This window comes from Sapajus apella, unplaced genomic scaffold (genome assembly GCF_009761245.1).
Source record: "Sapajus apella isolate SASKATOON/1434 unplaced genomic scaffold, GSC_monkey_1.0 scaffold126, whole genome shotgun sequence".
Classification (NCBI taxonomy): Eukaryota; Metazoa; Chordata; class Mammalia; order Primates; family Cebidae; genus Sapajus; species Sapajus apella.
The window spans coordinates 3,174,442-3,190,351 of record NW_022437066.1 but is presented as its reverse complement, the minus strand read 5'-3'; the positions used below and the strand labels follow the sequence as shown (position 1 = coordinate 3,190,351).

Below are 15,910 nucleotides of genomic sequence, written 5' to 3'. Positions count from 1 at the left end.
GGTTTTCCTGTGCGCTTCAGAGGAAATAAGTGGAATCTATAGCTGCTATTCTGTTTTGCAAGGGTGGTGAGAACTCAAAACTACCCTAAAAAAAGAAAGTAGCTCATCTCCTAAGAAGCCCTTCTCTGTGGCGTCCTGGGGCTATCGTCTCTGAGGCAAGGCCCCGCCGTGGTGAGACGGCAGGTGACTTTCTGGGGCCCCCAGCTCTGTGTCAGCCTGCGTGGCCCTCCCTGTTCTCTTTTCCTCTGGGGGCTTCCAGGTAGGATTGCTTCAGAAGAAGGCGTCTGCTGGGAAAAAAACACCACCAAGTGCTTGGAAACCACTCGCGTCTCGGCAGCTGGCCCGGCTGAGTCACTTCCCACCTTTCCGGGCTGCTCCGGCCCACAGGTGCTGCCAAGCGCATGCTGCGCTCCAGTGGGGCGGGGGGCAGCGGCCTGCAGCGGGCTGTCCTGAGCCTCCTGGCGGCTTGGCTGGCCGCTCCCACTCGGCCCAGAACGCGCCAGGCGTGTTTGGCGCTTCCTCTCCGTCTTGAGGTCCGTGTCCCATCTCAGGCTGGGGCAGAGTCTAGCGTGGGGGAAGCTTGTTTGGAGTCGGCCTCCCTGCTCGGGCTGGTGCCAGTTCTGAGCTGTGCCCTGTCCCCCCGAGGTACTCGGTGCTGGCCCATGTTAGCGAGCCGAGTGCCAGGCCAGGCGAACCAGAGCTGCTCCGAGCCCACCCTGCCCTCCCGGCTTCCTCGGCCCTGTGCTGGGCGTGGAGGGACGTGTCCCAGGCCTCTCCCCTAGTGGTGGTGGCCAGGTGTGGAGCAGGCGTGACTTGGGCAATGGTGCTGGCAGGCGCAGTGGCAGAGCTCTTGCTTGACCCTGTGCTGCAAGTCCAGTGATCGTGGTTTGGGGCACCCACGCCGCTGCTCTGTCTGCGTGGCTGGAAGTGGAAGGTGCTTCTGCAGAGACGTCCGCTGCTCCTCGGGAGGGCCAGGGCACGAGGCCCACGCGCCAGCTCTGCGGAAAGGAGCACCTCCATGTCTCCATCCCTTCCCAGAGCCCCTTCCTTTCTGGGGAAAGGCCAGAGCTGCCAAGTCTGTGGGAAGTTCCGGCCACCAGAGGGCAGCGGCAGCCCCTGCATCCTCCAGCGCCCAGTGGCCCTGGCTTCAGCTTCAGCCTGGAATCCCAGGGGGAAGTGTGGCTTCTCTCTTTCACGTCCCGTGGGCAGTGGCCCGAGGTAGTCTCCCTAGCTAAAAGTCAGCCTGCTGGGAGGGCTGAAGTCAAAGACATTAACAGCAAGTGTGTGGCTGCCTAAGTGAGCCCCACGGATTTCCCTCCACTTTCCCCTGGTGAGAATGTCAGCAGGGAGCTGGGGTGGCGTGTCCTGAACTGATGAGAACCACAATAAGCGTTATCGTCCTTAATCAGTAATATCACAGTATCATCTATTAATGACAACACAGAATCAAAATAGGTAGCTTATTGAAAGCTCCTGTGTGCTGGGTGCTGTTCTGAAGGCCTAGCAGGCATTTCCCTCTGAGCAGTGGTAACGGGGAGAGGGTGGCCATCCTCTCCTCTTCCCAAATGAGGAAACCGAGGCACACAGGAGTCTGGGGCATTGTCAGAGGCCACAGAGCGGCAGCTGGTACCTCATCGTCTGCCTGACTCAGACCCCACTTCCTGCCCTCCCCAAACCTCAGAAAGGTGGGGGCGTTTCTAGAAGATGATTTTATAATGGGAATCAGGGTGGGTGTGTTGGCTGTGGGGTGTGGGCCCTTGGAAGGGCGGATCCAGAACTTGAGCTGGAAGGCCAGGGACGGGTGTGGGTCTTTACATAAAGAACAGGAGTCAGTGGAGTCAGGCCAGGACTCCCGAGGCCACAGGGGGACACATGGGAGGGACTGTGTCGAGGGCGGGGCGCCAGCCTCATCCATCGGCTTCGGGGAGCTCAGCCCGTCTTTGCACTTGGGGCTTAGACCCGTGCCTGCGAGAGCGCTAGACAGGCTGAGATTGCTAACCACTTGCTCTTTTTCTTTCCCACCCACACAGGGGGCTGACGGCATCCGTGGTCTGAAGGGCACGAAGGGCGAGAAGGTGAGTCTGTCCCTGCTGCCGTGGGGCCCCCTGCCTAGTCTGGAGCCGGATTCCAGCCAGCGGCCCCTCCCACGATGCTTCCACTGTGAAGCCAGCTGAGGTGGATGTCGTCTCTGTGTACCAAGGGGAATGGATGGCACTCTGGAAAGTGTCTGTTTGCAGATGGAAAAACGATACCTTGAGGAGGACAGACCCTCGGGTCCCCTGGGGCACATTCCTGGCGGGGCTGAGTGGGTCTGGGGTTTGTGCCTCTGTACAGGGAGGAGGCCCTGGCCTCAGAGGTGACCCACAGCCCCCCATGTGCCTGCAGGGGCAGCGGACCTCTGCCCGCTCCCTACTCCCAGGTGGGCAGCCTTGCATGGCCGCTGACACGAGGATCCATTCAGTTGTTGGATGTTCCTCCCTGGGCAGCCCCACAGCTGCAGAAACTCACACCATGCCATAGAGCCAGGCCCGGAGGGCGAGGCCGTGCCATTGGCCATCGTCAGTGGGTGCAGGTCAGGCCTAAGTGGGTCACTGTGGCTAAGACAAGGCTAAACCACACCCCCATGTATGTCTACCAGAGTCAGAACATTGGGTGCAGCCTGTGGCAGTGAGCGCCTGAGCCACGTGGAGCTGCCTGGGCAGCCACGTGTCTTCTCACTTTGGTGGAAGGAAGCTCAGAGCCAAACCCAAGGCCCAGTCATGACACAGATTTAGGCCTCGGGGTGGCCTCACCACTGGGTGGGGTGCTGCCCTCCCCACCGTGGGCTCCCGCTCTGCTGCGGGTCCTCCCTGCCGTGCTTTGTAGCCATGGGGTGCTTGTTCTCCATGAGGCACGCTGGACCCCTTTGCTGGGCAGACCCTGGACTCTCCCTGGCCGCAGGGGCCTGTGGGGCTGGAGTGTGGTCACTGGCTGCTGGGATGATCGCGTGCTGAGACTCCTTATTTGCCAACTGTCAAAGATGTCGCTTGGATTCTTTCCTGTGAAATCTGCCAGCCTGAGAGCCATTCCCGAGGGGGCGCGTCGTGTGGCCACAGCTGAATCCGAAATGAGGCGGCAGCAGGAACGTCCTTGTTCCGTGGCGTTTGCTGAGCGTGACTGTCCCTGGTTTCTGTTCTCAGTGGCTGCCCTTGTGGGAGGCCCAGCCAAGAGGCCTGAGCCTGTGTGCCGGCCCCACTCCTTCCCGAGTGCACCTGCTCAGCGAAACCCGAAGTCCACATCCGGGAAAGCTCCTGGGCAGCTTGGCCTCTCCAAGAGCGCTGCCTTCCACATGGAGCCCGCTGGGGCTTCGGAACACATCCATTCCCTTACGGAACACAGGGTCCCCAGCCCAGAGCTGCGTCCCATGGGTCCCCAGGGTCTCCCTCGCCTGAGGACCTTTCATCCTTTCGAAGGTGGCTTCACAGAGTCCAGCTTTGCCACTGTATCTTCTCACATGTGTCCCTAGCCAGAGACAGGGCTGCTTGAGATGATATTGATGGGATTGTGCTGGGGACACCTTCTCGCCAGGAGGGCAACCACGCTGCTCCCGAGGGCCACGCAGGCAGCCGAGATGGTCTGGGGACGGGGGCAGCGTTGGGTGGGGACAGGGGGCAGTGTCGGGGGGCCATCTTTGTAGATGTCTGCATTATTTGTGGCTGCTGCCAAGCTTGCAGCACGATGTGAACAGTGTGGACAAAGGCCTGGGGCCCTGGGGGCGCTGGGAGCTGCCGCCGGCTGGAGAGGGCTGGATTCTGACCGCACAGAAGGCTGCCTTCCTTGTGTGTGCTCCGGGCCGGGCCTTGAGTGTTTACGATGTGGCTGAGTCCCAGATCCTGCCCTTTCGCTCTTTTTGCATCAACACGTAGCCCATGAAAAACGAGAGGAAAAGCCCAAGCAAGGGCCCTCTCTCTGGGGCCGCCTGTGCCCTGCGCAGAAGGACCCAGCGCTTTCGCCCTGTGCTTTCCTGGATGGGGAAGGCCCAGACCGGGGACGCGAACGGACAGCAGGGCACCGACCTTCGGCAACCTCACTTCTGTCCCAGATTCGCCAGCAGCCCTGGGGTGTGTGGGCTGCCGACTTCCCCCGCCGCCCCCGGCGACACCCCCACCCTTCAGAAAGAACTGCCTATGGTTGTAACACTGGCAAGAGCAGGAGTTAGGGATTCTTTGCAGGGGCCTTTCATCCAGCGCCACCTCCTCCGTTGTCACCGCCTTTCCCCGTCACTGGCTTTGGTGCTGATGGGATGTCACAAAGTGCACTGAGAAACGATGCCTGGAGCTCGGGGCCTGGGCTTGCTGAGGCCTCGCCGCGCAGAATGTTCAGATTCAAACCAGGCCCACCTGAGAAGCAGGGACGAGGCTGTCTCCAGCTTCGGAACGTTTGAAGCTTCAGCCGGGAATGCAGAGCTCACGGAATGCCATTCTTGAGGGGCGGGCCCCGAGCCCACCCCGTCCGGGGCCTGAACTGCCCCCCAAGGGTGGGGGACCTGGTGCTGCGTGTGGCTGTTAGAGCAGGGAAGGGGACGGCAGGGAGGCGGGTCCTCTTGTCTCGACTAAGGCCTTCTCCTGTCCCATATTCAGGGTGAAGACGGCTTTCCTGGGTTTAAAGGAGACATGGGCATCAAGGGTGATCGGGTGAGCATCTCAGGTTTGGGATTTGGGCTGGGGAAAGGCTGGGTGGGCTTGGCCGGGTGGGAGGGGGCGGGGATGTCTGCAGCCACAGGGTAGCTTCTCAGGATGGAGGGAAACTCTCGGCAGAGGTTCCTGGTGGGAAAGGGATGGTGGCCTGGAGCCCAGTGCCTGACTCTCTCTGGCTCCTCTTCACCTCCTCCTCAGCTTGCCCCTTGGGGACTGGAGATGGCCTGTGGTCGCCAGCTCCTCTGCCCGGTGTCCCACACAAGGGGTCAGTGGGGGCTGGGTTTGCTTCTGGCTGCTCCTGTGGACTGCAGAGTTATTCACCTGACTGGAGAGTGATGTGCCTGGGAAGAGAAAGGCAAGTGGCCTCGGATAGGACCCAGCCTCCCTGGGAGCGCAGCCACGGACGGGACCCAGCCTCCCCGGGAGCGCGGCAGCTGCCCAGGCCATAGGGCCAGCGCTTGCAGGGCAGCATGCAACGTGGGTCTAGGATCCCTGCGAGCCTGGGGAACATGCTGGTCCCCAAACACTTCTTCAGGGGCCCTGGGACCCCCACGCAGTCCTGTGGTCTGTGATTTTGGCTCAGGAGAAGCCACAGCACCCTGGCTTGTCTTTAAATGAATGATGTAGCTCAGTCCAGAGGAAGCTGGTGGGTGCTGGGAGCAGCTGGGGCTTGCCAGCAACCACAGAAAGCCGGGGGCTGCACATTCCCGTAATTAAAGGGAAAGTGACGCCAGGGGCAAGAAGGAGGGGTAGGGAGCCCTTAGAGCAGCCAGGGCAGGCCGAGAGCCTCTTGGAGGTCTCCCCAGTAACCTCTCAGTGAGCGGAAGCCCAGGCAGAAGGAACCGAGACGTCTCGGCCCTCCGGTGAGCACAGCCGCGGTGACAGCTGTGCACGCACCGGGACTGACATCTGTCTGCTGCAGCAGGGCTGTCACCCAGCTGCCGTGATCGTCCCCTGCCGCACAGGCTCGCAGGTGGCTTTCCAGAACAGGAAAGCCACACACACTTGGCACTTCGTCCCAACCCGGCAGGCAAAAGGCAGAGGCAATCTGCACCTCTGTGGGAAGGCAGGAGGAGGAAGGAGGGCATTTGCTTCGCAAGGTTGTCCCAGTTAAGTGGCTGCTAAACACACCCATTCTAGAACTTCCTTCTGGGTGGAAGGCTCCCGAGTCCCCACAGCTCAGCAGCCTCTCGGTTTGATGGTGAAAGTCCCTTTCTCCTCCTTTCTGATGCCTCTGTGCACGCACGTAGTGTGCACATTACGAGGGTGCAGCTTCAGAGGAGACGACACGCATTCCTGTGCCAGAGCTCCGGGAGTCGCGCTCGTGTTGCCGTGGGACGAGCATGGGATGCAGGGCTGGGAGCCCAGGGAACAGGACCGCGAATCTGGGCTCAGAGAGCGCAGCCGGGCACTCTGCCCCTTCTCAGCGCTCTGTACATGTGCACAGGATTATCTCGTTGAACAAGAGGAACGCCTCTTAGGGACAGAGAGTCCCGATCTGATGACAGATCAGAGCTCCAGAATTAGGAAGTTAGCTTTTCTCTGTCTGTGCAATACACACTTGTGTTTGGGCTTACACTGCTTTACCGCTGCCCCTGGAGACAAATGATCAGGGAAGGACCTGTCCACTGCTGGACAAAGGGTGCCAGGAAGGGTATCAGAGACTCTGCTGTGGCACTGCCATTGCCTAAGCAGGCTCCAGAGCCCTCTTCCCTGTCTGAGCCCCGGGCTCCGAGTCTATAACTTGGGGAAGCTGGCCGAGGCGGGATTTAAGCCCGCCTATTTCTAGGACGCCTTCCACGGCCCTCCCGTGTGCCCATGATGCCCAGGTGACCGCGGATCCCGGGCTGGTGTCCATTTCCCACCTCCCGGGGTCTCGGAAGCAGCAGCACTCCCAGTCACTCTGCTCTATTTGGAGAAGTAGCAATTGAGAGCTACTATTGTTAACCAAAGTTATTTTAGCCAAGAGGCACTCAATTTAGAGGAGGTAATTGGGAAGTAGGAGTGTGCAGCCTTGAGGAAATAAATGGCAGGCGGCCTCGGTGCAGAGAGAGCGGCCTCGGTGCAGAGAGAGCGGCTTCGGGAGCTGGGGGCCGGCTTCGCAGCGTGCTCACTCTGTCGGCAGCCTGAGTGAGGCCGAGCTGGACGAGCAGCTGTGACCACAGCGTGTCCCCGGCCCGTCCCCTCGCTCTCAGAATGGTGGAGGGAATCCTGTGTGTGGGGGGGTCTTCTTACCTCCTCTTTTCTGGCTTTCAGGGGGAGATCGGGCCACCCGGTCCCAGGGGAGAAGATGGCCCTGAAGGCCCGAAGGGTCGTGGAGGTCCCAATGGTGATCCTGGTCCCCTGGGGCCCCCTGGGGAGAAGGTTTGTGATGTGGGATGTTCAGCCTCTCTCCCGGGGGGATCTGTCGGGCCCTTCCCCGTGGCCTTGGACTCCCGCTGGCTGTGGCTGCCCTAGGTGTGGGGTGGAGGTGATTCCTGAGCGGGCTCCTGTCTCCACCCGGGGCTCTTGCTGCTCCTGGGAAGCTGTTTGCTGAATGAGGACCCTTTCCTAGTCCTGGGTTCGGCCCTTCCCAGCCCTCCACCACCGCCTTGAAGGGCTCCTGCCTTCCTCCCAGAGGCCACAAGCCTGCGTCTGAGCCCCAGAACTCCAGGACCCCTGCCTTGTCACATTCCCACCTCCACACCTGGGTAATAAAGGCGTCCCCACCCCGGCCTGAAGCTGTGGCAGCCCGGGAGGAAGGCAGGCCCGGCTCCCCAGAGCAGGCTCTGGCACGCGGCCATCCACAGGCCTGTAGTTTCCCGCTGTGGGAGGCTCCCAGGCCAGCCGCACACCCTGGCTCCACCCTGCCGCCACCCTGGGCCCTGCAGGGATGGTGCAGGCGGTGGCCCAGACTTTCTGCTGCATCCTGCTGCTTGGCTGGGACTCACACAGAAGGGCTCAGAGATGCCCCTGGATAAAGAGCGTGGTGACCTGTGGCGCTGGCCTCTAACCGCGTTTGCTCCCCAGTGGCGCAACCTCTCCTCCGTGCCTTCGCATCTCCCTCGGTGGGGGAACCATCGGCTGCCCACTGGACTCCATGGGTGCTGGCAGTCCTCCCCACCCAGGCGGGCAGGGCCTCTGTGTGATGACGTGTGCCCCAGCTTCTGGATACCACACCCTCCTCCAGGCCCCTGACAGGACTCATGGCCTTTCTCTCTGCTCCAGGAAAATGGATGGAGCAATACTGTACTTGCCACTAATGTCACCCTTTCTCCCCCAGGGAAAACTCGGCGTCCCAGGGTTACCCGGGTACCCAGGGAGACAAGGACCGAAGGTAATTCCGGCCGTGAGGTGTCCCGGCACAGGGGGAGGGACGTCTTGCTGGGCCTCCCCCTCCTGTACAGGTCCATCCATTCCCGGTCCCCGCCTTGGGGGCGTGTGTGACACTGTCACTCCCAGACTCCACGGTGTTCACTGCCTTCTGCATTAATTTGCCGAGTTGAAAGGAGGCTCTTGGATGATGGGATGAGTCCTCTGCCCCAGGTGGCACGGACACCTGAGGTCCCTCCGGGGTCCTCCTGGAGTCCCCCGGGGTCTTCGGCACCTGTTGCTTGGCTCGTGGCCCTTGTGCCCGGCTTGTCCATACCCAGAGCCCGAGCGACAGGCATTGCTCAGCGCCACCTCACTGGCGATTTGAAGGCTCTTTGCTCATAATGGAGTATAAAGGAGGAAACCTTTCTTATGTGAGATCATGTTCAGGTTTAAGTGAAACAGCTCCTTCAGGCTTTGGAAGTCATTGAAAATGTTATTTTTTTTCAAATCTCACATTTTATTATTCATGGTTCTCCCTTAAAGAATAGCCAGCTGGCTGCACGGAGACATAATTAACAGGCGAAGCGGGCTGTCTTTCTCAGATCTGCCTCTGCCTGAGGCGCCTCCTTTAGCCTCAGCACCTCTCCGGTCTCACGTGCACTCTTGTTAACCGGAGGACGGGCATGGTGGGCTGGGGCTCCAACAGGTATTTCCGTTCTCATCAGGGGAATGCTCTATCCATCCTTCCCGTGGAGCAGGAAGGCCCCTGCTCCGTGTGTGTAGACGCACACCCCATATGCAGGAGAGGTAGCTTGCCGTGAAACAGGAGTTTCATTTAGGATCTAACTGGCTCATCGAACGTGGGTGTGACGTAGCTGCTGACGGCAGCGTCTTAGCCCAACGTGGCAGAGGGGCTGATGGGCACTTTCCTCTCCTTTAATACACATTCCTCTGGGGATGGAGAGAAGGGGAGACGTTTGGGAGAGATGGGTGTTCAAAATCAAGTTCAGGCAACTTTTTGAGAGGGGATGGCACGTGTGTCCAGATCAGAGAGAAGTGGCCAACCGCACAGTGACCTGGCTTCTGAACTGAACTCTGCCACCTGCACTGAGGTTTCCTGGGTCCCACCCCCTGCCTAGATTGGCAGGTGGGTGTGTGAGTGGCTTGGCTGAGCCCAGTCCCCTGTGAGAAATACAAGGTTTGGACATGTGTGAACTCTTCATGGATGCAGGTGTGCCTTCAGGACAGGATTTTAAACCAGGCAGATAGAGACCTGCCAAAGACGGTGGCCAGCACCCACACGGCCAGTGGCTGAGCAGCCTCATGGCGGCGCTGCTCCTGCACAGAGTGGGCGTTTGGATATTCACCAGGTCACTGTCCCTAAATCCATCTCTGGTCTGTGAGCACCTTGCAGACTCCTAGAATTAAAGAGCTGGTAGATGCTACAGGCAGTGCATAAATTTGCATTCATTCCCACCTCTGCAACTGCTGTGCTTTATTTAGAGGGACTGTGGAACACCAAGAAACATGCACAAGGCACAGAAAACACAATGTCACAGCGCGAAGTTCATGTCTCACCTCGGTTCAGCTCAGCAGGGTGCCTCCCTTTCTCCCAAACACCAGCCACCATCCTGTGGCCAGGGGCGCGGGGGAGGGAGCATGGCGAAAACTCTAATTCAGCTCTGCAGCTGAAGCCTGTGAAGTGCTTAGGAAGTATTTATGGAGTAGAGAGGATGGATGGAGGGATAGGTGGGTGGGGGAGTAGAGGGGTGTGGGTAGGTAGATGTGTGAATGGGTAGGTAGATGGATAGACGCGTGGGTGGGTGGGGCAGAGAGGTGAATGAATGGGTGGGAGGGTAGGCAGGTAGACAGGTGGATGGGTGGGGGGCGGGTGTGTAGGTAGACAGGCAAATGGATGGATAGTTAGCGGGTGGGTGGGTAGGTAGGTAGGCAGGTAGGTGGATAGATAGGTGGGCCCGTGGATGGATAGGAGGGTGAGTGGATGGGTGGGCGGGTGGGTAGACAGTTGGGTGAATGGAGGGGTGGGTGGATAGGTAGACAGGTAGATGGATAGACAGATAGGTGGGCCAGTGGGTAGACAGGTGGATGGGTGGGCGGGTGGGTGGACAGGTACATGGATGAACGGGTGGATAGGTGGGCAGGTAGGTAGGTGGGTAGATGGGTGGACAGATGGGTAGACGGATGGGTAGGTGGGTGGGTGGGTGGACAGGTACATGGATGAAAGGGTGGATAGGTGGGTGGCGGGTACATCATGAGTGGGTGGGTAGGTAGGCAGGTAGGCAGATGGCTAGGTGGGTGGGCAGATGGGTAGACAGGGGGATGGATGGGTGGGTGGGTAGGTAGGTAGATGGGTGGGGGGGGGGGTAGGGGGACAGGCAACTGGATGAGTGGGTGGATACTTGGGCACGTAAGTAGACAGGTAGGTGGCTGGGTGAGCAGGTGGAGCCTGGGGCAGAGGCTGTGCCCTGGCATGCAGGCTGTCCCCCAGGCCGCCCGCGCAGCATGACTGCCTCCTGTCCCAGCCCTTACCTCTCCTTTTCAACTCTCTTTCAGGGCTCTATTGGATTCTCTGGATTTCCTGGCGCCAATGGAGAGAAGGGCGGCAGGGTAAGGACAGACTGGCCCCTGGGCAGGCAGCTTCTGCGGCTGCCTCCGTGTGTAGTGGGTTCGTTTTCTAGTCGGTGGCCTGTTTATTTCTCATCCCTTTTGCTGCTGAAACTGCTTTCCTGAACAGCTGGCCTTAAGCTCTCGACCTTTAGCGCCAAGCACTGGTGACACTCTGCAGACTGTGGGCTGGGCAGGTTTGTGACAGGAAGGGGCAGAGGCAGGAGGGAAGTGTGTTGAGAAAATGGAGCTTTCTAATGAGCTCCACAGTCCAGAGGCTCTGGCAGGTCATTCGCGAAAATCATATTGTTCTCTTCTACCCAAGTGGACTCTTCCTCCAAGCTAATTTTTTAAGAGAAGGAAAAAGGAGATTGCTTTTTCCTTTTAAAAATGTCCCGCTACCTACCTACCATAGTCCAAATTTAAAGTCATTTAAATTAACATTAAATTGAATGGGGTTAGCAAGCTGCCGCTGCCGTCGACACCCACCAGGCTGCAGCGTGGCTCCCGTCCTCTTTGTTCTCACCCTCCACACGCGTGGGCTGGGGGAGCTGTGTTCTCTCCATGCCTTCTGGAGCCCCGGCTGGCCCAGGTGTCCCTGCAGGAGCTGCCCTGGATGCTTGTTAGTGACATCACAGCACCTTCGTGTTGCCATTCGGGACAATAGCAGTGAGGTGGTCCTCAGGCCTTGGACTCTGAGCTAGCCTTGTGCATGGGTGTATCGGGGGGACAGAGAGGCCAGTCTGTGGTGCACATGCAGGACAGTGTCTGCGGAGCAGGTCCGGGGGACCCGCTTCTGGAAAGATGGCGGAGCTCACACCTTCCTCATAGCCTCAGCCGCAACCCTGCAGCCCTGCCAGCTCATCCTCCTGTGCCCTGTCCTGCTCTCCCAGGCCAGACGGAGCTGCAGGGTCTCAGCCCCCTCTTGAGCCCATCCCTTCTGGCCAACACGGTATGAGCAAGATTCACCAAACAGGAAAAGGAAGACTGTTCTAAGTTGACAACACAGACCAGAGGAGATGATTATCTCCATGTCTGTCCCCTTCTCTCTCTGTTCTTCTCTCCACCCATCCATCCATCCATCCATACATACATACACTCACCCATCCACCCACCCATCCATCAACCATCCTCCACCCACTCATCCATCCATCATCCACCCACCCACCCATCCATTCACCCATCCATCCATTCCCCCACCCATCCATCCATCCCCATCATCCATCCCCCCACCTACTCATCCATCCATCATCCATTCCCCCACCTATCCATCCATCCATCATCCATCCCCTCCACCCACTCATCCATCCATCATCCATTCCCCCACCCACTCATCCATCCATCATCCATCCCCCCACCCACTCATCCATCCATCATCTATCCCCCCACCCACTCATCCGTCATTCATTCCCCCACCCATCCATCCATCCATCCTCCCTCCCCCCACCCACTCATCCATCCATCCACCCACCCATCCATCCACCCACCCACCCATCCATCTATCCATCCATCCATCCATCCATCCATCCATCTTCTATTATCTGTCCATCTCTGTCTATATCCACCCTACCCATCCACCTCTCCATCTGTCTCTATCTAGCTGTCATTCTTCCTCTGGAGAAGCCCTGGCTAGCGCCTTAGGGACACGCTGTCTTCTGAAATACTCTTAGATACTACTCTGAGAAGCATGGGGAATATGGGGTACCCCAGTGGGCCGCTGCAGTGCTGGGGGACCTTTCACACTGCACTGCAGTGAGAGTGTCCAGGAGAGGATGTGACCTTCCGCAGCTGGTCATGGGATGTGACCACAAGTCCTTTCCATGGAGGTCTGTGTGGGACCAGGGACCTTGTGGAGCGCCAGGAACCCTTGGTCACTCCCAGGCTCCTGACTGGGGCTCTGCTCCTCATGTGCCTCGGCCTCCCCATCCCTGAGCCGAGGAGCTTGAACGGATGCTCCAGATGCCCCTTGGTCCCCATCAGCCACTGTCCAGGGCATCAGCACTGTGGGTCTCCAGTCACAACGCAAAGCCTGGCTCAAGCCAAGACCTGCCAAACACCATGTGCCCCAGTCACACATGGGAGCCACTCACAGCCTTTCGGCAGCCTCTGGTGTCTGGCCCTGCGTGGGGACATTTCATTCACTGCTGCACCTGGTTCCTGGTACAACCCACAACACAGACCTCAGGCTGAAAGGCGAGGCTGTTTGCTTCCCCTTGAGCCGTGATGGTTCGTGCGTGTGAAATGGAGCCCTGCCCTCCTTCATCTCCGCTATCATGGCCCTTTGAAGCTTCCCGTTGAGGACGCTGAGTGCAGCCTTTGCCTGCGTGAGCCTTCAGTGGCATCATCACTGCAGAATGGCGCCTGCAGCACTGCCTGGTTTTCTGCATAGGGCTGCTGCTTTGTGCCACGTTCACTGAATGACGGAGGGTGTGGGTAGCGTCTGGTCTACCAGGTTGGGCTTCCCAGTTGTCCACAGGAAGCTGGGGTCCAGGCTGTCCTTGCAAAGGGACCCATCCTCTTTTGTTGTCTGCAGGAGCCTCACTCAGGTTACCCAGAAGCCCCTGGGCGCTGGCTTGTCTTCTGCGCCTCAGTGAATGGATCCTGCTTTCCGGGTTTTGCCCTCGGCTACCTGTCTTTTGCCTTGGGCTTTGTGCTTGGTAGTCTTGGGGGCAGTCCATGCACTTAAACAGCACATGCGTCGTAAGTCCTTGCTAAGTGCTGGGTGCTCTGCTAGGCTCTGGGGACTCAGGTGGTCAAACCAGGCATCCCTCTGGCCTCCAGAGAGGGACACCACCCAGTGAGCTGCACTCGGGAGTGGTGGCTGTGATGATGAAGGACAAGACGAGGGTGAGTCAGGAACAGGTCGTGGGCACCAGAGTCTGACCCAGACGGTCCAGGGAGGCCTGCTGGAGCAGTGACATTTTTGCTGAGGCCTGCAGGAGGTACAGAAGTGGATCGTGCGGTGTGGAGCAGGCAGAGCTATGGGATCAGGAGGTACAGAGCCAGAAGGCTGGCACAGGGCCAAGCCCCACAAGGGAGACATGGGAGTGAGCTGTGGGCTGCAGAGCTTGGCCAGGCAGCTGGCTGCTTTGGGAGAAGCTCTTTAGCCCAAGGCACTGGGACCCACTGAAGGTTCTAGCCAGGGGGAATGGCTCTAGAGGTTGTTGGAAGCAGCTCTGGGCGCAGTGTGGGGCAGGAATCGTTAGGGGCCATTCCAGGGGTGTGAAGGGAAAAGCCAGCAGGAGGTGTGTGCTCATCCAGAGAGGTCTTTGATTTTTTAAATTTTATTTATTTTTTTGAGACAGAGTCTCTCTTGCTTTATCACCCAGGCTGGAGTGCAGTGGTATGATCTGGGCTCACTGCAACCTCCACCTCCCAGGTTCAAGTGATACTCCTGCCTCAGCCTCCTAAGTAGCTGAGATTACGGGTGTACACCACCATGCCTGGCTAATTTTGTATTTTTAGTAGAGAAGGGGTTTCGCCATGGCCAGTTTTGAACTGCTGATCTCAAGTGATCTGCCTGCCTCAGCTTCCCGAAGTGCTGGGATTAAAAGCATGAGGCACTGTGCCCGACCCAGAGAGGTCTTTTAAAATATCTTGGATATTCTGGCCAGATGGATGCTTCTAGGTGCTAGGATGCCAGGCCTGAGTGCATGCATGCATGTGTGTGCGTGTGTGCATGTGTGTGCACATATATGTGTACGTGCATATGTGTATGCATGTGTGTACGTGCATTATGTGCATGCATCCGTGTTCATGTGTGTGCTCATGTGTGCTTGCTTGTGTGCATGTGTGTGCATGTCTGTGTGTTCATGCATGTGTGTACATGTATGCATACATGTGTGTGCATGTGTGCGTGCATGTGTTCATGTGTGTGCATGTGCATTGTGCATATGTGAATGTATTCATGTGTGTGCATGTGTGCGTGTGTTCGTGTGTGCGTGCTTGTGTGTGTTCATGCATGTGTTCGTATGTGTGCATGTGTGGTAATTGTGTTCATGGGTGTTCATGCATGTGTGCATGTGTGCATGTGTGTTTATGTGTGCACATGTGTATTCGCGTGTGTGTTCATGTGCATGGGTACATACATGTGTGAGTTCGCGTGTTCACGTGTTCATGTGTGTGCATGTGCGCATGCTTGTGTTCATGTGTGCGTGTGTGCACACATGTGTGTTTGTGTATGCACCTGTATGTTCACCTGTTCGTGTGTGTGCATTTGTGCGTGCATATGTTCATGTGTGTGTGCTTGTGTACGTTCATGCATGTGTGTTCGTATGTGTGCATGTGTGTGTTCGTGTGTGTGCATGTGTGGGAATTATGTTCATGTGTGTGCATGTATGTGCATGTGTCCATGTGGTTTATGTGCACACATGTATTCACGTGTGTGTTCATGTGCATGGGCGCATACATGTGTGAGTTCATGCGTGCACATGTGTCATGTATGTGCATGTACACACGCTTGTGTTCATGTGTGTGTTTGTGTGCATGCATGTGTTTGTGTACGCGTATGTTCGTGTGTGTTTGTGTGTGTGCATATGATTGTGTGTGCGTGCGTGTCTGCATGTTCGTGTGTGCAAACTTATGTTCATGTGTGTTCGTGTGTGTGTATGCATGTGTGTGTGTGTCTGACTTCCATCTAAGGGCTGCCTGCCCTCTGTCTGCCTGGTCCTACCTCCCATGGAGCTAGTGTTGGTTCTGTGGACCTTGACTATGGGCCAGACATGGAAATGCCAAGGACGTAAGCGCTATGTCGACCCAGCTGAAGCCAAAGGAAGAGGAATGGACCTGGGCAAAGTGCTGGTTTGCTCCTCGGGCCAAGGAGAGACCCAGGAGCCCCTTCCCGGGAGGAGGGAAGACCAGCCCTTCAGATGCACTGCCCGCCGGCGGTACCCACGCCTTCAAGCTGTGTTTGGCTTCGCGGCACAGCCATTGCTGGGAGTGTCCCTGCCTTCCGAAGGGCAAGAAGACAGGGTCCCCCATTCAGTTTGCTGGGGAGAAGGTCAGGGAGACTTGGGGGGATATGGGGACATTCTGTTCCACAGCTCCAGTCACAGGGACTCAAAATTCTTTGGTTTGAGTTAGTTTATAAAGAAAACAGATGAGCAAGATGCCTCCTGGGAGCCCCAGATGGCGTTTGTGGCCAAGTCGATATTTTGCTCCTGCCTCGGGCACAGTGAGCTTGGGCTGCGGTCCTTTGTGCTGCAGGATTAAACCTGTGGCCTGGGTCACAGTGGGACTATTTTTGGGTGGAGGGTTTTCATTCTAGGGGAGCATTGGAATGAGAAAACCTGGCAGCCTGGGCCGTCCACATCTAA

At 58.0% G+C, this 15,910-nt stretch overlaps 1 protein-coding gene across 1 annotated transcript in view; it reads left to right on the top strand.

Annotated features, from left to right (window-relative positions):
• Positions 1-15,910, top strand: part of COL5A1 (collagen type V alpha 1 chain) — a 178,068-nt gene that overhangs the window by 130,423 nt on the left and 31,735 nt on the right. The window contains 5 exon segments of the mRNA XM_032261945.1: positions 2,031-2,075; positions 4,620-4,673; positions 6,933-7,040; positions 7,939-7,992; positions 10,545-10,598. Coding sequence (XP_032117836.1) covers positions 2,031-2,075; positions 4,620-4,673; positions 6,933-7,040; positions 7,939-7,992; positions 10,545-10,598 — 315 coding nt within the window.